Consider the following 22,548-nt stretch of genomic DNA (forward strand, 5'->3'; position numbering starts at 1 on the left):
GTTTACTAATTGCAGTGTGTGCTGTAGGGGTAAAGATTGTTGAGAGACTTCTCCAGGAACAAGGGAGCTGGTGGACGTCATATCCCTCTTCTTCCCCCCAGCCTAGACACATGGACACCTGTGGGAACCAGTGTAGTGCCAACACTTAATACCTAACTTGTAGCAGCATACTCCACCCCCACAACCTCCCATAGATATGCCCCCTCCAGTTATACCTCTGTTTTAGGTCCCCTCACACAGCAGACCTGCACAAATCTTGCTAACACTAGACATCCTGTCCTCCACACTAATTTCCCCACCACCTCACTGCTTCTGCAGCCAAAAGATGCAAACCTTGATAATGCTGCCAAGCCTGCCCCTGCTTTCTCTTGTGGTCCTGCCCTCTCCAATGTGCTCTTGGATGGAGCCCATCCAAAGTGATGCTACAAACCTGGCAATGTGCAAGCAGTGCCAGCAGGGGCCGGCAATGGGCTGGGGACAGACATCTGGTCTGACTGCAGGCCCTGCCCACCAATGAAAGCTTTTCAGGAAACAAAACAAGAAAAGCACCCTGCAGTTCAATGCTACTGCACCTCTGGTAAATGCTTGGTCTGACTCAACTCAAGTCCAGGCATCCCCAGATTGGCCCACTAACAACACAAGGACCAAACCCTGCCCACATCAGGCAAGGACAGCCACTGCAGATGAATGGACTGAAGGTAAAAGTGGCTTAGCCACAATAGCAGGGCATACATAGCACACATAGGAGATACCTCTAAAGCTCTAAGTTCTGGTGGACAAGGGACACTGCACTGCAGGGCATTCCAGGGTCTCTTCTTCATAAAGCCACTACTTAAAAATTTTTCCAAATGTTTATTTATATTTTAGAGTGAGTGAGAGAGAGAGAGAGAGAGAGAGAGAGAGAGAAAGCACAAGCAGGGGAGGGGCAGGGAGAGAGAGAGACAGAATCTGAAGCAGTCTCCAGGCTCTGAGCTTTCAGCACAGAGCCTGACATGGGGCTTGAACTCATGAACTGTGAGATCATGACCTGAGCCAAAGTTGGATGTTTAACTGACTGAGCCACCCAGGCACCCCAATCCATTACTTTGAAGAACAGAAGATGCAACTGACTTTCCTACCACATATAAACAGACACAGAGAATTAGATAAAATGAGGAGACAGAAGACTATGTTTTAAATGAGAGAACAGGACAAAATCATGGCAACAGATATAAAAGAAATGGAGATAAATAGTATGCCTGATAAAGGATGTAGAGTAATGGTCATAAAGATACTTACTGGACTCGAGAAGATTAGAGGACCTCAGTGAAGTAAGTGGAGGACCTTTCTTTAAAAAAGAGATAGAAAACATAAAAAGAACCGTGCAGAGAAGAACTCAACAACTGAAATTGAAACTACACAGATGGAATAAAAATACCAGAGGAAGCAGAAGAACAAATCAGTGACACGGAGGATAGAGTAATGGAAAACAATCAAGCTGAACAGGAAAGAGGGGAAAGAAATGAAAATAGACCTAGGGAACTCAGCAACACCTTCAAGTGTAATAACATTAGCATTATAGAGATCCCAGAAGGAGAAGAGAGTTTGAGGAAATAAAAGTGAAAACTTACTGAATCTGGTTTCTAAAACAGAAATCGAGATCCAGGAAACACAGAGAGCCCCCAAAAACCAGCCCAAAGAGGTCCACACCAAAACACATAGTAATTAAAATGGCAAAAAGTAGTGATAAAGAGGGAATTTTAAAAACACCAAGAGAAAAGAAAACAGTTACATACAAGGGAGAATCCCATAAAGCTATGAGCTAATTTTTCAGCGAAACTTTGCAGACCAAAAGGGAGTGGCATGATATTTTCAAAGTGCTGAAAGGAAAAAACCTGCAACCGAGAATGCTGTATCAGGCAAAGCTGTTATTCAGAATAAAAGGAGACACAGTTTCCCAGACAAAAGTTAAGGGAATCCATGACTACTAAACCGGTCCTATAAGAAATGTTATAGGGAACTCTTTGAATGGAAAGGAAAGATGATAAGTAGGAGTAAGAAAAGTAGGAAGCACAAAAGCAGTAAAAATAAATTTATCTATAGAAATCAGTCAAAAGGTTAACAAAATAAAAAGATATAAAGTATGGCACCATATACCTAAAATGTGGGAGGGAGAGGAATAAAGAACGCATTCCAATTTAAGTGACCATTAAATTAACATAGACTGCTATATGAAAAAGATGTTATATACAAACCTAATGGTAACCACAAATCAAAAATCAGTGATCAATATGCAAAGCAAACAAACAAACGAACAAAACAAAACAGAAAGGAAACCAAGTGTATCACTAAGAAAGCCAACAAGTCACAAGAGAAGAGAGCCAGAAAAGAAATAGAACTACAAAAGAACCATAAAGCAGGCAACAAAATGGCAATAAGTACACACCTATCAATACTTATTTTGAATGTAAGTGGACTGAAAGCTCAAATCAAAAGACATAGCATGACAGAATGGATAGAAAGTAAGATCTATCTATATGCTGTCTATGAGAGATTCCTTTCAGACTAAAAACACATGCAGATTAAAAGTGAAGTGAAGGAAAAGCATTGATTATGTGAATGGAAATGAAAAGGAAGCTGGCAAAGCAATACTTACATAATTGACAAAATAGGCTTTAAAACAAAGCCTGTAAGAAAAGAAAAAGAAGGACTATATAATTATAAAGGTTATAATCCAACAAGAAGATATAAAAATTGTAAATATTTATGAACCCAACATAAAGCACCCAAATACATAAAGCAACTAATAACAAACATAAATGAAATGAAGCAATTGATATAATACAACAATAATATGGGACTTTCACACCCCACTTACATCAATGGATAGATAATCCAAACAAAAAATCAACAAGGAAACAAATGGCTTTGAATAACATATTGGAACAGATGGATATAACAGATATATTCACACCTTCATCTTAAAACAGCAGAATACACATTCTTTTCAAGTGCTTGTCAGCATTCTCTAGAATAGGTCACATACTAGGCCACCAAACAAGTCTCAACAAATTCAAAAAGATCAAAGTCATATCATGCACATTTTATGATCACAACACTATGAAACTAGAAATCAATCACAAGGAAAAATTTGGAAAGAATACAAATACATGGAGGTTAAATAACACGCTACTAAACAATGAATGAGTCAACCAAGAAATCAAAGAGGAAATTAAAAAATACATGTAGAAAATTTTAGACAACAGTCCAAACTCTTTGGGATGAAGCAAAAGCTGTTCTAAGGAGGAAGTTTATAGTAATATAGGCCTACATCAAGGAGAGAGAAAAATCTCACATAAACAACCTAATTTTACACCTAAAAAAGCTACAAAAGAACAAACAAAACCCAAAACCAGTAGAAGGAAAGAAATAATCAATATTAGAGCAGACATAAATGAAATAGAACCTTCAAACAAAACAAAACAACCCAATAGAACAGTTCAAGGAAACCAGGAGCTGTTTCTTTGAAAAGATCAACAAAATTATAAAACTTTAGCTAGACTCAGAGAGACAGAGAGAGAGAGAGACAGAGAGAGAGAGAGAAGACTCAAATAAACAAAATCAGAAATGAAAGGAGAAATAACAACTGATACCACAGAAATACAAAGGATTATAAGAGAATATTATGAAAAATTATGTCAACAAATTGTACAATATAAGAGAAATGGTAAGTTCCTAGAAACTATAACCTCCCAAAACTGAATCAGGAAGAAACAAAAATTTGAGCAGACTGATTATCATCAATGAAATTGAATCAATAATCAAAAAAACTCCCCAAAAACAAAAGTCCAGGACTTGACATTTTTACAGATGAATTCTAACAAACATTTAAAGAAGAACTAATGCCTATTATTCTCAAACTATGCCAAAAAGTGGAAGAGGAAGGAAACTTCCAAATTCATTTTATCAGCATTACCCCGATTCCAAAACCAGATAAAGACATTACAAAAAAAAGAGAACTACAGGCCAATATTTATGATGAACATAGATACAAAATTCCTCAATGAAAAATTAGCAAACCAAATCCAACAATACATTTAAAGAAATCATTCACCATGATCAAGTGGGATTTATTCCTGGAATGCAATGGTGGCTCAATATTCACAAATCAAATGACATGATACATCACATCAACAAGAGAAAGGATAAAAAGCATCTGATCATTTCAATAGATACAGAAAAAGCATTTGGCAAAGTACAACGTCCATTCATGATAAAAATCCTCAACAAAATAGGTTTAGAGGGAACAATGCCTCAACAAAATAGAGGCCATATATAAAAAACCCACAGCTAACACTATACTTAATAGTGAAAACCTGAGAGCTTTCCCTCTTAGAGGGAACGGGAACAAGAAAGGATGTCTACTCTCACTACTTTTATTCAAGCTAGTACTGTATGCCCTAGCCATAGCAATTGGACAACAAAAAGAGGGGCGCCTGGGTGGCTCAGTCAATTAAGCGTCTGACTTCGGCTCAGGTAATGATCTCACGGTTCGTCGGTTGGAGCCCCACGTTGGGCTCTGTGCTGACAGCTAGCTCGGAGCCTGGAGCCTGTTTCAGATTCTGTATCTCCCTCCCTCTGACCCTCCCCTGCTCATGCTGTCTCTCTTTTTCTCTCAGAAATAAATAAAACATTAAAAAAAATAAAAAGAAATAAAGGGTACCCAAATTGGTAATAAAAAAGTAAACTTTCACTATTTGTAGATGATATGATACTATGTATAGAAAACACTAAAGATTCCACCAAAAAAAAAAAAAAAAGAAAAAAGCCACTAAAACTGATAAATGAATTCAGAAAGGTTGCAGGATACAAAATCAATATACAGAAGTCCATTGCATTTCTATACACTAATAATGAAGCAGCAGAAAGAGAAATTAAGAAAAAAATCTCATTTAAAATTGCACCAAAAATAATAAAATACTCAGGAATAAACTGAATCAAGAAGGTAAAAGACCTGTACTCTGAAAACTATAAAACACTGATGAAAGAAATTGAAGATGGTACAAACAAATGGAAAGATATTCCATGCTCATGGATTGGAAGAACACATATTACTAAATTTCCATATTAGCCAAAGCAACCTACAGATTTAATGCAGTCCCTGTCAAAATAATGATAGCATTTTTCACAGAACTAGAACAAATAATCCTAAAATTTGTATGGAATCACACAAGAACCTGAATAGCCAAAGCAATCTTGAAAAATTTCAAGATATACTACAAAACTTTAGTAATCAAAGCAGTATGGTACTGGGAAAAAAATGGACACATAGATACATGGAACAGAATAGAGAGCCCAGAAATAAACCCATGATTATATGATTAATTAATCTTCGACAAAGGAGGCAAGAATATGCAATGGGAAAAAGACAATCTCTTCAATAAACGGTGTTGGGGAAACTGAACAGCTATATGCAAAAGAAAGAAACTGAACCACTTTCTTACACCATATACAAATATAAACTCAAAATGGATTAAGGACCTAAATGTGAGACTTTAAGACATAAAAATCTTAGAAGAGAGCACAGGTAGTAATTTCTTTAACATTGGCCATACAAACATTTTTGTAGATATGTCTCTTGAGGCAAGGGCAACAAAAGCAAAAAGAAACTATTGGGACTACATCAAAATAAAATGCTTCTGCTCATCAAAGGAAACAATCAACAAAACTGAAAGACAACTTATTTAATAAGAGAAGATATTTGCAAATTACATATTTGATAAAAGATTAGTGTCCAAAATATATAAAGAACTTATACAACTCAACACCCAAAAAACAAATAATCCAATTAAAAAATGGGCAGAAGGCATGAACAAACATTCTCTAAAAAGGATATCCAGATAGCCAACAGACACATGAAAAGATGTTTGAGGTGCCTAGGTGGTTCAGTTGGTTAAGTGTCTGACTTTTGATTTTGACTCAGGTCATGATCTTATGGCTCTGCTGACCATTGTGATTCTCTCTCTTCCTCCTCTGCCCCTCCCCTCAGGTCATGATCTTATGGCTCTGCTGACCATTGTGATTCTCTCTCTTCCTCCTCTGCCCCTCCCCTGCTCATTCTCTCTCTTTCTGTCTCTCTGAGTAAATAAAATTAAAAAAAAGAAAAGATGGTCATCATCACTAACCATCAGGGAAATGCAAATCAAAACCACAATAAGATATCACTTCATATTTGTCAGAATGGTTAAAACAAACAAACAAAACCAAAAAACACAAGAAACAACAAGTGTTGGTAAAAATGTGGAGAAAAAGGAACCCTGTGCACTGTTGGTAGGAATGCAAACTTGTGCAGCCACTGTATAAAACAGTATGGAAGTTCCTTAAAAAATTAAAAATAGAACTAACATATGATCCAGTAATTCCACAATTGGGTATTTACCCAAAGAATATGAAAGCATTAATTTCAATTTTTTTTAAATGTTTTCTTTACTTCTGAGAGAGAGAGAGAGAGGAGAGAGAGAGAGAGACAGCGTGAGCACGGGAGGGTCAGAGAGAGAGGGAGTCACAGACTGAAACAGGCTCCAGGCTCTGAGCTGGTTGTCAGTACGGAGCCCGATGCAGGGCTTGAACCCACGAACTGTGAGATCATGACCTGAGCCGAAGTCAGACGCTTAACCAACTGAGCCACCCAGGCACTCCTGAAAGCATTAATTTCAAAAGATATGTGCACCTCTATGTTTATTGCAGCATTATCTCATTATCTCCAATAGCCAAATTATGGAAGCAGCCCAAGTGTCTATTTAAAAAAATTTTTTTTATGTTTTATTTTTTATTTCTGAGAGAGAGAGAGAGAGAGACAGCATGAACAGGGGAGGGTCAGAGAGAGAGGGAGATGCAGAATCTGAAACAGGCTCCAGGCTCCGAGCTGTCAGCACAAAGCCCGACGTGGGGTTTGAACCCATGAACTGTGAGATCATGACCTGAGCCAAAGTCAGACGCTTAACCGACTGAGCCACACAGGTGCCCCATCCCAAGTGTCTACTGATAGATGAATGGATAAAGAAAATATTGTCTATATATACGAATATTATTCAGCCATAATAAAAAATAAAATCTTGCCATTTGTAACAACAATAGATGGATCTAGAGAGTATTATGCTAAATGAAATAAGTCAGTCAGAGGAAAACAAATATCATATGATTTCGCTCATATGTGGAAATTAAGAAACAGAATGAACAAAGAAGAAAAAGACAAACCAAAAAACCGATGCTTAACTGCAGAGAACACACTGGTGGTTGCCAGAGGGGAGGTGGGTAGGAGATGGGTGAACTAAGTGAAAGGGATGAGAGTACACTTACGATGGGGGCGTCTGACTGGCTCAGGTCATGATCTCATGGTTTGTGAGTTCAAGCCCTGCATCATGCTCACTGCTCTCAGTGCAGAGCCCCCTTCAGAATCTCTTTCCCTCTCTCTCTCTGCCATCCCCTCACTCATGTGTGTTCTCTCTCTCTCTCAAAAATAAATAAATAAATAAGTAAGTAAATAAACAAACAAACATCTTTTGAAAATTATGCATATGATGAGCACTGGGTGCTGTACTGAAGTGTTGAATCACTGCTGAATCGCTATACTGTACACCTGAAACTAATATAACAGTGTATGTTAACTATGCTGGAATTAAAAATTAACAATGTATCTTGGAAATTGTATGTTGGTGCATATTGATTCATTATAGAATCAAACATTGATTCAATAGAGTTGATTCACTCTATTTCTATTCTCTGCATAGAATTCCATTTCTTTAATATATGCAGAGAACTCTACAAATCAATTTTAAAAACCCTACCTGATAGAAAGATGGTGTCATAGGCTGAATTGTGTCTTCCCAAAGCTCATATGTTGAAGCCCTAACTCCAAGTACCTAAGAATATGTTTTTGTTTGGGTATAGGAATGTATTTGGAGAGAGAAGTCATTAAATTAAACTGAGGCCATTAGAATGGTCCCTAACCCAATATGACTCGTGTCCTTATGAGAAGAAGAGACTGTGGGGCACCTGGGTGGCTCAGTTGGTTAAGTGTTTGACTTGCGCTCAGGTCATGATCTCACAGTTTGTGAGTTTGAGTTCCACGTTAGGCTCTGTGCTAACAACAAACCAGTACATATTCTGGTACCAGAAGTGGGATACTGCTATAACAAATACCGAAAAATGTGGAAGTGGCTTTGGACTTGGCTAATGGATAGAGATCTAAAGCATTTTGAGGCAAGTGTTGGAAAATGCCTAGATTGTCCTCAAGAGACTGTAGAAATGTGGATGCAAAGTTGATTCTGGTAAAGGCTCAGAAAGAAGAGAGGAGAGTTGTAGAGCTTCTGTTATCCTAGAGTTACACATGTATTATCATGAAGAGAATAATTGGTAGAAATATGAACCTTACAGGTGTTTCTGGTGAGGTTATCAAATGTAAGTGAGGAACATGTTATTGGAAACTTGAGGAAGTTGTGAAGAATTTAGAAAAAATGCATTATACTGTTTTGTAGAAAGTAGCACATTTAGGGATGCCTGCATGGCTCAGTTGGCTGAGCATCCGACTCTTGATTTCAGCTCAGGTCATGTTCTTATGATTTGTGGGTTTGGGCCCTGCTTCGGGCTCTATGCTGACAGTGCAGAGCCTGCTTGGGGTTGTCTCTCTCCCTTTCTCTCTCTGCCTCTCCCCTACTTACACATGCACACACACACTCTCTCTCTCAAAATAAATAAACTTTAAAAAATTAAAAAAAATAAACTTAAAAAAAAGCAGCACATTTAAATGATAAATCTGAGTATTTAGCTAAGGAGATTTCTAAGCAAACTATTGAGGACACTATGTGTTTTTTCCTTTCTGCTTGTAGTAAAATTTTAGAGGAGGAATAAATAAATGGAAGAAGGAAGTGTTGAAGCAGACTTGAAAATTTAGAAAATTCTCAGCATATGAGAGATTACAGTGTGACTCATGGATTTAGCCAACTATCTCAGCAGAAATGCTTTCAGCCTGAACTGAAGGGACAGAGATAGAACAAAATGAAGAAACGCTGTCATACTTGTGGGATTCTACAGGATGGACCAATAGAGCTAGTCAGCTGAGATCATGCTTATCCTTTAGAAAAGGGAAGAATAGCACCAAGAACAGCTCAGAGGTTGATAGGCTGCCACTGCCCTTGCCACCCTGGATAGAGGGCACAGGCCCAGGGGCAGTTGGTGGGGTGATTTCCTTCTTGGTTCTAGGGGTCAAGGTTGCTGCTCAGGGCCAAGGAGGTGGGACTGCCACCTAGGGGGGCCAAAGGACAGAGCATGGAGCCAGAGGAGATTATTCTTTTTTTTTTTTTAATGTTTTATCTATTTCTGAGAGAGAGAGAGAGAGCGTGAACAGGGGAGGGTCAGAGAGAGAGGGAGACATAGAATCTGAAACAGGCTCCAGGCTCTGAGCTGTCAGCACAGAGCCCAACGCGAGGCTCGAACCCACCAACCGTGAGATCATGACCTGAGCCGAAGTCAGAGGCTTAACCGACTGAGCCACGCAGGCGCCCCCAAAGGAGATTATTCTTGAAGGTTAAAATTTAATAGAATTTGACCTGTTAGATTGCATACTTCCTTGGGATCCATGACCTCTTTCTTCTTTTCTATTGCTCCCTTTTGGAATATGAATGTCTATCCTATAACTATCCTATCATCCTAGTGTGAGGACAGAAAACTTGTCTGGTTTCATAGCTTCACAGCTGGGGAGGAATTTTGCCTCAGGATGAGCTGTATCTCAAGTCTCAACCATAATGCTTTAGATGACATCTAGATAAGGTTTTGGACTTAGAATTGATAACGGAATGTCTGCTGAGATGGAGTAAATGTATTTTGCATATGAGAAGGAAATGAGTTTTAGAGGCCCAGAGGGTAGAACTGAAGAGTCATGTCCCCTCAAAATTCATATGTTGAAGTCCTGATCCCCGGTACCTCAGAATGTGACTGAATTTGGAGACAGAGCCTTTAAGAGATAATTAAGTGGGGTGCCTGGGTGGCTCAGTCAGTTGAGTGTCCTACTCTTCATTTCTGCTCAGGTCTTGACCGGATGGTCTGTGGGATTGAGCTCTGCACTGACAGCATGCAGCCTACTTGGGATTTTCTCTCTCTCCCTCTCTCTCCTCCTCTCTCTCTGCCTCTCCCTTGTGTCTGTAGTGCTCTCTCTCTCAAAATAAATAAACAGACTTAAAAAAAGAGAGAGATAATTAAGTTAAGATGCTGTTAGGAACGAAGAAACAGATTCTCAACTCTACAGAACAAATTTCTGGTCAGAAAGGAGGTTTGGAAGGGGAATGGGTGAAGTAGATGAAGGGGATGAGGACTACACTTATATTGATGAGCACTGAATAATGTATAGAAGTGTTGAATCACTATATTGTACCCCTGAAACTAGTATAACACTGTATGTTAACTATACTGGAATTAAAATTAAAAAACTTAAAAAAAATGACTTATATGGATTATACATTCACCACTAAACAATTTATTTAAAAGAACACGTTTTAGCTTCTCATTTCTTTTTTTTTTTTAATTTTTAATGTTTTTATTTATTTCTGAGAGAGAGAGAGACAGCGTGAGCAGGGGAGGGTCAGAGAGAGACGGAGACACAGAATCTCAAACAGGCTCCAGGCTCTGAGCTGGCTGTCAGCACAGAGCCCGATGCAGGGCTCAAACCCCATGAACCGTGAGATCATGACTGGAGCTGAAGTCAGATGCTTAACCGACTGAGCCACCCAGGCGTCCCTGGCTTCTCATTTCTTTCTTTCCTTTTTCTTTTTTTTTTTTTTTTCAAATGTTTATTTATTTTTGAGAGAGAGAGGGAGACAGAGCGTGAGTAGGGAAGGAGCAGAGAGAGAGGGAGACACAGCATCTGAAGCAGCTCCAGGCTCTGAACTGTCCTCACAGAGCCTGATGTGGGGCTCAAACCCACGGGTTGTGAGATCATGACCTGAGCCGAAGTCGGACGCTCAACCGACTGAGCCACCCAGGTGTCCCTAGCTCCTCATTTCTTGATAGGACCACATGAGGAGGTATCAAGAGGGTAGCTATCTGCAAGCCTAGTAGCAAGGCAGGAGAAACCCAACCTGCTGACGTTTGAGTTTAACTTCCAGCTTCTAGAACCATGAGAAAATAAGTTTCCATTGTTTAACTCACCCAGTCTGTGGTATTTGATTACGTCAGGCCTAGCAAGCTAGTGTATGTGGGTAAAGGATGTTATAACAGAGTTACAGAAAAGAGAATACAAATGGCCTTTAAACTTGACTGTGTTTTCACTCCAACATCTGTATTTATGGAACTGGATGAAAATGACCAACAAGATAATCTTATTTGTCCTAGAGGAATAAACTACTGGAGGAAAAAAAATCTGCTTTTAAAAAGAAAAGATCAGAGGCACCTGGGTGGCTCCATCGGTTGAGTGTCTGACTCTTGATTTTGGCTCAGGTCATGATCTCACTCACGGTTTGTGAGTGCGAGCTCAGCATCAGGCTCTGTGCTGACAGTATGGAGCCTGCTTGGGATTCTCTCTCTCCCTCTCTCTTTCTCTGCTCCCTCCTCTCTCAAAAATACAGAAATAAAAAAATAAAATAAAATAAAAGATCAAAACCCACAGAAGCTCTCTGGAACTCACCATAGATATGGAGGGTAAATTCCTTATCAGTGGTGACATTACAATTCTTGCAGTTTATCTGGGCTCTGTAGGATCCTGCATCTTTCAAAGTCAGGTTGCTGATAAACAAGGAGTAGTTCCAGATGTTCAGTCGGTTCTGGTAGCTTTTGTCCGTAATGAAAGCAGGTGCTCCAGGGACTGCTAAAGCAAGAGTATTTTGGGGACCATTCCAGGTGACGTGCTCAATCTCTGTGTCTGCTGGAATGGGCAGGGAGAAATTCACTGAGCCTCCTACAATCCTTGGCACCACTGTTGGGATTGAGTCCTTTCCAGAGGCTTCTAGTCCTGCAGAGACAGAAGAGGGAGTGGAGGAGCAGTTGGACTCCTCAAATCAGCCTTCATTCATTCATTCATTCATTCACTCATTCAATAAAAACACAGTGGGAATAAATCCCAGATGTTGAGAAATGAAATGAAAATCTGGCTCTTCTTCCTCTAGGCTCATTGCCTAACAAAATCGTTCATTCATTCCCTAAATTAACTTTCATTTATGCTCTCCCATGAATGCATCTACAATAATCAGTGAAACAGACTTTCTAGGTTTCTGTCCCAGCAGGGAAATTAGCCTTGTGACTTTGGGTGAATTTTTGAATTTCTCTGAGAATCAGTTTACTCATCTATAATGACAGAAATGTACACACCTATACTGTCTTCCTCTACAGGTATGGTAGGGATAGAATAAAATCAGGTTGCTGTGAATCATAAAGAACAAAAGAGGTAAAAAAAAAAAAAGGAGCATCTTTTATTTATTTATTATAATTTTTTTAACATTTATTTTTGAGAGACAGAGTGACAGAGCATGAGCAGGGGAGGGGCAGAGAGAGAGGGAGACACAGAATCTGAAGCAGACTCCAGGCTCCGAGCTGTTAGCCCAGAGCCCAATGTGGGGCTCTAACTCACCAAGAGTGAGATCATGACCTGAACTGAAGTCAGCCACTTAACTGACTGAGCCACCCAAGTGCCCCAAGGAACATCTTTTATTATATATGTATATATATATATATATATTTTTTAAATTTATTTCTAGGAGAGAGAGAGACAGCGTGAACAGGGGAGGGTCAGAGAGAGAGGGAGTCACAGACTGAAACAGGCTCCAGGCTCTGAGCTGGCAGTCAGCACAGAGCCCGACGCGGGGCTTGAACCCACGAACCCGCGAGATCATGACCTAAGTGAAAGTCGGACGCTTAACCGACTAAGCCACCCAGGCGCCCCCAAGGAGCATCTTTTAAAAAATAATATGGGATGATGGATGCCTAACAGGGTGGATAGATGGATAAGTGTGTGAGAAGGCAAATGAAATTAAGCCAATAGTAGACCTGGAGTGGGAAGCACATGAGTGTTAATGTAAAATTCTTTCAAGTTTTCTCTGTGTTCGAGAATTTTCATAATAAAATATTAGCAACAAAAGGAGCATCTATCTTACTCTTTCTTTTCCTCATTGTCCGGGGGATCTCAGAATGGCTTTGCCTTGGCCGGGGAAATATGGTTTGTCCTTAGGAACAAGGTTTGGGGATGGGGTTAGTAAATAGCATTGATTCTACTCCTAATTGCTTCATCTCAGGAAAACCCCAAATCCCTGATAAACATTGTTACCATGGCTTCCAGAGGTCTGGCATCTGCCCGAGGCAGCTCATTTCCTTGTAGGGGCCCTGTGAATTTGAACTGGGTGACTCCAGCCTGGGTTCCCAGATTCAAGGCCTTCTGAGGCTCTGGACAGTTCTCTGAAAACTCCAGACTAAATCAGATGGGTTCAGGACCCATATTACTTCAGGAATCTGGGTGAAAAGATAAGTAAAAAATATGAGAGAGAGGAAAGGACCAGGTATAGTCTGGAGGGATGGAAAAAGGCTGAGGTATGTTCTGAATATCCAGAAGTACAGAATTATGCAAACTCAGAGAAGAGATACCCAGATTGGCGCAGACCAGGGTGGTGGTGGGGGGTTCACTATCCACCATCAGCCAAGCACTTGGACCTTGTGGAGAGGCAGCTAGGGAGGACACAGGGCTAGGGATCTTGGTCAGCTAGGCTAGGTCCATTCAGGTGAATTCTGGGGGTAGTCAGAAGGCAGAAACTAGGTTTGTTTTGATGCTGGCTTGAAGTTGCCTGACAGAGAGCTCTTCCCATCTGGAAGATACTGCTTATGACTGCTAGGACATGTAGAAATCGCCTTGTTCAATCCTCAAAATTACCTGATGATTCGCCCCGACCCCCCCCCTTTTTTTTTTTACTGATGAGGAGCTACAATTTCAAGAGTTTTAACTATTTGCCTGAGATTGCAAGGTTGGTCAGCTCTCTCTTCATATCAGAGATCAGCGAAGGTCCTCAGACTGTCAGCAAGGGGGACAGGTTATGATTCATACAGGTCAAACCCTGTTACTGTTGAAGCAAACAATGCTACACAACAGGAGTCCCAGGTATCAGTCATCTTACCTTGAACTACGTCATTTGGCAAATAATAAAATGGTGTTCAATGATTGCCATAACTGGATTTGGCTTCCCCACCTTTAATAGTTTCCAAATAATCCAGGTAGTGATTATTATAACAATCAGCTTTCGCCAACTATGTACCAAGCACTTACATATATCCTTTTTAATCTATAAGAGAGTCTTGCATGATACAATTTACTAATCACATTCCATACTTAAGAAGCAGAGACTCACACAGCTAGGAAGTAATGGAACAAGGATTTAATTTCAAATGTTTCTGATACTTGTAGGGGCTGCCCCAAGGTAAGCCACTTTGGCATGAAGGTTATTCTGAGCTGAAGGCAATCAAGACCGTGTGGGCTCAAGAGAAATTTTGCCCCTCCCTTCACTACATAGAAGAATCTAAATTGGAAGTCTTTCCCAGAATAAGGATTATTAGCAGAGATAAATTTGATCTGAGTAACCTACCTGAATGGCACAGCAAACATCTAATTACCAAACATCTGTTCTTCTCCATATTGCCCTGTGAACTACTTACCTTCCCTCTGAAGTCCCAGACCTCTGTCCCCTTCTCCTTAGTTTGGGATGACATACAGACCTCATTTTGCCTGTCTTTGAAATTTCCATGTCTGTGTGGATTTCCCATATATACACTATCAAATTTTAGTTTCTCCTGTTAATCTGTCTCATGTCAATTTGATTCTTAGTCCAGCTGGAAGGACCTTGAAGGGGATAGGAATTCTCGCTCTCCAAAAAGGGGACGGGACATTCTTACTCCCTGATGTACTAAGACAGAAGGACTTTTCACCCTACTGTCTCCTCAGTTCCTAAAACCACTCTTTGGAGGCACAAAAGCATCAAGGTAACTCCCTGTTAGACCAAAACAGTGAAGTTTGAGGTTATCCCATTTGATGGAGCTAGAGAGAGAGAGATGCCTCTCTGCCTTGAGGTTTACTTGTTGGTCATCTGAGGTTTGGGTGACATTGCATTGGCTAGTTTCAGGTTTATCCAACACCACCAAGAAGCGCCCCAAGAGTTGGGTGTGGATATAAAGAGTCCTGATGCTTCAGATGTTTTTATGGTGAGCAAAATTGAAAATGGAAAATGAGGAGAGCTCAGACTTGAACTCAGTCCTGGAGTCTAGGCCCCTTTCCCTCATACATGCATCTAAGAGTTCTTCTATAACTCTCCTCACTGCCTACCCCTCCTACTCCCACTATTTTTGAGTCCCTATGCTACTGTGCCCTCCTCCAAGGCCCTGGGGAAAACAGGATTTCCAGAAGGACAGTAGGTGCCACCACATCAGGTGGTTGAGACCCTCCTTGGGGTAGTGGGTCAGCTCTGCCTGCTGGCCATGCTGCTGAGATACATTTCCCAGAAACTTGCAGGACATGAGCCTTGACAGGGAGGTAGGATGTGAGGAGAAAAGGACATTCAGAGAGAAGCCACCTAGCCCAGTGCCACCAGACCATCTCCAGATCCCCAAGGAAGCCTGAAGTTTGAGATATAAGATAAACATGGCAGGATGTAGAAAGAAGCTCCAGCAGTTCTATGTATCCCTAAGAAAGAGGGGTGGCTAGTCATCAGGGGAAACTTCTGTATCTTTCTGTGGATTTTATCCACATTAAATGGGGAACAAACTCACCACTCAGCATATCTTAGCAGGAAAGTGTGAGGGTGAGAGGAACACAGTCTGAGCCCAGAGTTAATTATTTGAGACTGGTGCTAGAATGTCATCTACTCATGGTGTGTGACTATGCATGCACTCACACACACAGACATAGGTAGGCATAAGGTGAAACCCGCAGAATTACTATGAAGAGAAGAGTTTCCTGAGTTTACCAGCAAAGAATGTGACCAGCCTCAGAGGGACACCACTAGCAATTGGTGTGGACTTACCAATTACCACAATGTGGACTTACCCATGAGCAGGAAGAGGAGATGGGTCCACAGAAAGAAAGAGAGTATGTGTGGCTGACTCTTCTGTGGTTTTTTGGAGAAGGACTGTAGAGTCCAGTCATCTGGGTGTTTCTCTGGGGCCGCCATGATGATTTGCTTTCAGATCTCAGGCTGAAAGAGGAAGTGCTTACCACAGCTTTGCTGCTTGTGCGTGCATGCATGTGTGTGTGTGGTTGTTTATATCTGGTACCACAGACTCCTCCCACATGCTCAGGCTGGGGTAGGGGTCCCAAGTCTTTTCAGGGCCTTCATGGGATTTGAAAATCAATGTAGGGAGTCACTTTCTTCAGCATCAGGAAACTTGGGTTCTAAACTCGGCCCTAAAGGTGGCTTCTATATATCTCCACCTCCTGGTATTCATGCCCGTGTGTAATCATCTCTCTCTTTTTTATTTATTTTTTGTTTTTTATTTTATTTTATTTTTTATTTTTTGGCTGGATACAGTATACTTTATTGATGGTACATGGTAACATAGGGCTCCCCAAGCCCCTCCCCTTCTTCAGGGGGTCTGGGATGGAAACTGGAGGTCAGGAGATTCTCAGGTGTGTTGGGGGATGAATTGGGACAAAGACTCCCCAGCAGCTGAGGGTCTCTCTTCTTCCTCTTGCTGGGGCTGGTGGTCCAGGGGGCTTTTACTCCTTGGAGGCCATGTGGACCATAAGGTCCACCACCCGGTTGCTGTAGCCAAATTCATTGTCATACCAGGAAATGAGCTTGACAAAGTGGTCGTTGAGAGCAATGCCAGCCCCAGCATCGAAGGTGGAAGAGTGGGTGTCACTGTTAAAGTCGCAGGACACGACCTGGTCCTCAGTGTAGCCCAGGATGCCCTTGAGCGGCCCTCTGATGCTTGCTTCACCACCTTCTTGATGTCATCGTATTTGGCAGCTTTCTCCAGGCGGCAGGTCAGATCCACGACAGACACGTTGGGGGTGGGGACACGGAAGGCCATGCCAGTGAGCTTCCCGTTCAGCTCAGGGATGACCTTGCCCACAGCCTTGGCAGCGCCAGTAGAAGCAGGGATGATGTTCTGGGCAGCCCCTTGGCCGTCACGCCACAGCTTCCCAGAGGGGCCGTCCACGGTCTTCTGGGTGGCAGTGATAGCATGGACTGTGGTCATGAGTCCCTCCACGATGCCAAAGTGGTCATGGATGACCTTGGCCAGAGGGGCCAGGCAGTTGGTGGTGCAGGAGGCATTGCTGACAGTCTTGAGAGAGTTGTCATACTTCTCGTGGTTCACACCCATCACAAACATGGGGGCATCAGCAGAAGGGGCAGAGATAATGACCCTCTTGGACCCACCCTTCAAGTGAGCCCCAGCCTTCTCCATAGTGGTGAAGACCCCAGTGGACTCCACAACATACTCAGCACCAGCATCACCCCATTTGATGTTGGCGGGATCTCGCTCCTGGAAGATGGTGATGGGCTTTCCGTTGATGACAAGTTTCCCGTTCTCAGCCTTGACTGTGCCGTGGAATTTGCTGTGGGTGGAATCACACTGGAACATGTAGACCATGGAGTGGAAGTCAATGAAGGGGTCATTGATGGCAACAATGTCCACTTTGCCAGAGTTAAAAGCAGCCCTGGTGACCAGGTGCCCAGTGCGGCCAAATCCGTTGACTCTGACCTTCACCATCGTGTCTCGGGGACGCAGCTGGCACTGCACCAGAAGATGCAGCTGTCTGTCGAACGGGGAGGAGCAGAGAGCCATCTCTCTCTTTTTAAAAAAAATATTTTAAGTAATCTCTGCACTCACTGTGGGGCTCAAACTCATAGCCATGAGAGCAGGAGTCTCATGTTCTACTGACTGAGCCAGCCAGGCATGCCTGTAATCACGTCTTGTTGAGTGTGGGATGGATGGGGTAGCTTGCTGCTAGTGAGTAGAATGTGGCAGCAGCGATAAGCTGTCACTTCTGAGATTAGGTTGTAGAAGGGTGTGTCTTTCATTTCTCTCTCTCTCTGTTTCTCTCTCTCTTTCCTACTCCCAACTCTCTTTTCGAGGAGCCAGGTATTATGTGGTGAGCTAAAGACTTCAAGACAAGGAGCCAGGGAGACCACCAGCCAAAACCCAACAAGAAAGTGATGTCTTTGCCAACAGATGATGAGGACTTGAGGCTTCTGAGAGCCACAGGGGTGAGACAGGTGGTACTGGCCCCTGGGAGGACATCTTGATGAGAGCTTTGTGAGGGATCCCGAGCCAGAGACACTAGCTAAGCTGGGCCTGGATTGCTGATTCACAGAAAGTGAGATAAAAAAAATGCTTATTTTAAGCTCCCAAGTTCTGTAATTTGTTACACAACAAAGGATAACAAATGTCATGGTCCAATGAATTAACTGTTTTGCTTAAGCCAGTTTGCACTGGCTTCAAGTCACAGGCAACTGAGAGACTTAATTTTTTAGAGTTTATTTAGCCCCATGTCAGGCTCTGTGCTGACAGCTCAGAGCCTGGAGCCTGTTTCAGATTCTGTATTTCCCTCTCTCTCTGACCCTCCTCTGCTCATGCTGTCTCTTAGAAATAAATAAAAACAGTAAAAAAAATTATAGAGTTTATTTATTTGAGAGAAAGAGAGAGTGGGAAGGGCAGAGAGACAGAGAGAGAGAGAGAGAGAGAGAGATTCAAAGCAGGCACTGCACTGCCGGCGCAGAGCCTGATGCAGGGCTCCAACTCATGACCATGAGAACATGACCTGAGCTGAAATCAAGAGTTGGTCGCTTAACTTGAGCCACCCAGGTGCTCCTTAAATTAGATATATTTTTTTTACTGTTTGTATTCTGTTTTGAGTTCCCTTACATCTCTGTTGTTTTAAAAAGTTTTTCATTTCAAGTTTATTTATTTATTTATTTTGAAAGAGAGACAGAAAGAGCAAACAGAGAGGGACAGAGAGAAAGAGAGAGAGAGAGAGAGAATGAATCCCAATTTGGGACTCGATCTCACAAACTGTAACATCATGACCTGAACTGAAATCAAGAGTTGGACATTCAACCGACTGAGCCACCCAGTCAACTGGGAGACCTTGAACTGATATGGAGGAAGGACCTCGGAGTTGCCCTGAGGATGGATGTTGCCAGGTTGGGGAACAGCATCATTCCCTTTATCTTGCTGAGGCAAACTGACTTCTTTAACATTTATGTGTAGTAGCTAATATAGCTATAGCTTGTTGATGTCTTGAGATTCAGAGTATATGTTTATCTAGACTGTAGCATGAGAGGACCTGTAAAGAAGACTTCAGGGAGAGGGTGTGGGTAGTTATAGGTTATATTTGGTGAGTGCTTGTCAGGTGCTAAACCATCTCCTAAGACTTGACATGCACAAATCCATTTAGCCTTCACAACAGCTTTATGAGACAGGTATTTTTTGTCAGCCCCATTTTATAGATGAGGAGACTGAGGTACAAAGAGGGTAAGCAGCTTACTTTGAGTTTTATAGTTAAGGAATAACTTAAACCCAGGAAGTCTGGGAGGAAGGAGGGAGAGAGGGGACAAATCGGATGGCAGGTATCTCCCATCAAGGGACATCTTTAGAGTCTGGTGCTGCACCAGCCTGAGGGTCAGGGCCCCCTTAGTTGTGTGCAGTAGCGCCTCTTCTGCTGCACTCTAGTCTTGGCCCTGTGGCTACAGCAGGATTGTCCAGAAAGATCTGCAGGGCATATGGTCAGGAGACATTTCCACAGCCCAGATAAACGGTCTTATAACCCAGGAGTCACGGATTCAATGTTTGCGTCATCCCACAAAATTCATATGTTGCAGTCTTATCCCCAGTGAAATAGTATTAGGAAGCGGGACCTTTGGGAGGTCATTAGGTCATGAATAGAACCCTTGTGAATAGAATTAGTGTCCTTGTGTAAATGACCCCGGAGCCCGCCCTCGCCCCTCCCTCCATGTGAGGTGGGAACGAGAAGATGGCCATCTCTGAAGCAGGAAGTGGGTCTTCACCAAATACTGAATCTGCTGGCGCCTTGATCCCTCGACTTCCGACTCTGGAACTTTCAGAAGTAAAGGTCAGCTGTTTATAAGCTACACAGTCCATGGAGTTGCTGTTAGAGCAGCCTGAACAGACCAGGACGTCAGACTAAAGGCAAAGAGCATCCAGCAGTTTTGTTTATTTATTTGTTTGTTTGTTTGTTTGTTTAATTTTATTTTCTAGCAGGTATTTTTAAGCAGATGTGTAGGGTTATTCAAAGACCTTTTTGAAGGCGTGCTCCAGCAGCAGGTGGGAAGGCATGGAAGGGATGCAGTGACAGCACAGGTGGGGGCTGGGTAAGAGCAAGAGAGCAGCCAGTGTGAGTGGGAGCAGAGGGCAAAGGTGGCAGAGGGTTCCAAGATAATCATAAAAATAATATCACCAAAATGTACTGAATAACAACTATGAGTGATGCTTTGTGCTTTACATGTGTTTTCTTTGGATCCTCAAATCAACCCTATTTGGTTGGCACTCTTTTTTTTTTTAAGTTTATTTATTTATTTGTTTATTTTGAGAGAGAGAGAGAGAGAGAGAGAGACGGAGAGGACATTTGCAAGAGGGGCAGAGTGAGGGAGAGAGATAATTCCAAGCAGTCTCCGAGCTGTCAGCACAGAGCTTGATTCAGGGTCTCAGTCCCATGAACTGTGAGATCATGACCTGAGCTGAAATCAGTAGGACACTTAACCGACTGAGCCACCCAGGTGCCCTTGGTTGGTACTCTTATTATCTTCATTTTAGAGTTGAAGAAATTGAGGCTCATCAAGGGAAATGTCACTAGAATAATCTTCTTTGTAGTTGTGGACACAGTTTTGTGATACATAGAATCCAATTGAAGTATTAGCATTTTAGACCCGTAAATCCTTAAAAGCATGCGAATTTTGGTATAATGCAGTTGGCAAATAGGTCCTTTATCACTCAGTTACTGTCTTCACAGAGGGAAGGTGAATATTCTCATTGAGCTGTGGATACAAAGGCACCTTGTGTTGGGAATCAGGGAAGAGGCAAGTTGGGTTTGGCATCTCTACCTTCTCAGTGTGCTTGGATCAGGCCAGCCAATGCGGACAAATGACTGGAACATTTTTGGAATCCCTGCTACTGTCCTGAGACTCCAGCTGGTCATGGGTCCCAGAATTGCCCATCTCTTGGGCATTGCCCCCAGGGAGCATCAAATCCCAGCCCGGGCTGCAATATGCATCCTGTAGCCACAGCCCCACATTCCGGTGCACAGACTCCCTGCCAGCCCCTAACCAGCCCTTCATTAACTTTGCAGCAAAGGTGACACTGCATTTTACACAATTACAGTTTTTGACTTCACTTTTGATATTATATGGGGTTTTAACATGTTTCTACTCCTGCAAATTGGAAGAATATGAAGAGCATTCCGAATTTCAATATGGTTAAAACTCTTTACACCCAAACAGAAAGTTAAATATCTTAAGAGCTAGAAGCAATGCAACATCAAAACAAGTGCTATAGCTACGGTAAAGGGAAGAATTAGGTGATTCACTGTGCAAGTTGAATCTAGGGACACAGGTTATGAGACCAGACTTTTAGAGGACATCCACAAAGCAGGTGCAGGGACCTGGGTAGGAACCAGCAGTTAATGTCTCAGTGATGTTTCTGGCCATTAACCAACCTTAGCTGGTGGAGAAGGTGGAACTTAGATGATATCACTGTGTCCTTTGCAGTTACAAATCTTTCAATCCTGGAAAGAGAAGAAATTCAGAGTAGGCATGCTCAAGGTATCAGTTAGTATTTTTTGATTACATATATGTATTATTTGAGACACTTAACCTATTGAAGTACTAGTTAACTTTGTGGTTCTGATCTGAACTATGTAATTGAGCAATTGGTTTATATTTGCGATTTTACTTTTTCAATTAATTAATTTTTATTGGCATAGTTGACACACAATGTTACATGAGTTTCAGGGGTACAACATGGTGACTGGACAAGTCTATATGTCATGCTGTGCTCGCCACATGTGTTGCTGACATATGTCACCATTTAGTGCTATTACAGCTGAATCTAAGTTTATATGAAGTATAAAGTCTTAAACTTATGGGTAAGTTTACACGTCAAAACCACACTGAGATACTACCTCATGCTGGTCAGAGTAGCTAAAATTAACAACTCAGGAAACAACAGATGCTGGTGAGGATGTGGAGAAATGGGAACTCACTTGCACTGTTGGTGGGAATGCAAAATGGTAAGCCTCTCTGGAAAACAGTGTGGAGGTTCCTCAAAAAACTAAAAATAGAACTGCCCTATGACCCAGTAATAGCACTACTAGGAATTTAACCAAGGGATACAGGAGTGGTGATCCATAGGGGCACATGTACCCCAATTTTATAGCAGTACTTTCAACAATAGCCAAATTATGGAAAGAGCCTAAATGTCCATCAACTGATGGATAAAGAAGATGTGGTTTATATATATGATGGAATACTACTTGGCAATGAGAAAGAATGAAATCTGGCCATTTTCAGCAATGTGGATGGAACTGGA

The 22,548-nt window shown here is 41.9% G+C and overlaps 1 protein-coding gene and 1 pseudogene across 5 annotated transcripts in view; both read right to left on the reverse strand.

The window, feature by feature from the left end:
• Positions 1-16,222, reverse strand: part of LY9 (lymphocyte antigen 9) — a 29,783-nt gene extending 13,561 nt beyond the window's left edge. For all 4 annotated transcript variants that reach the window (XM_039246468.1, XM_039246470.1, XM_039246469.1 and 1 more), the window contains exons 1-2: positions 16,046-16,222; positions 11,657-11,980 (exon numbers count right to left, since the gene is read on the reverse strand). In XM_039246468.1, coding sequence (XP_039102399.1) covers positions 11,657-11,980; positions 16,046-16,169 — 448 coding nt within the window. In that variant the 5' untranslated portion in view covers positions 16,170-16,222. The remainder of the gene's footprint in view (positions 1-11,656; positions 11,981-16,045) is intronic.
• Positions 16,223-16,618: 396 nt separating this feature from the next.
• On the reverse strand, positions 16,619-17,730 carry LOC120241418 (annotated as a pseudogene). Its single transcript, XR_005530879.1, has one exon. The product of XR_005530879.1 is annotated as a glyceraldehyde-3-phosphate dehydrogenase-like (transcript).
• Positions 17,731-22,548: the final 4,818 nt, after the last annotated feature.

Source organism: Hyaena hyaena, unplaced genomic scaffold (genome assembly GCF_003009895.1).
Source record: "Hyaena hyaena isolate Hyena2069 unplaced genomic scaffold, ASM300989v1 scaffold_281, whole genome shotgun sequence".
Taxonomy (NCBI): Eukaryota; Metazoa; Chordata; class Mammalia; order Carnivora; family Hyaenidae; genus Hyaena; species Hyaena hyaena.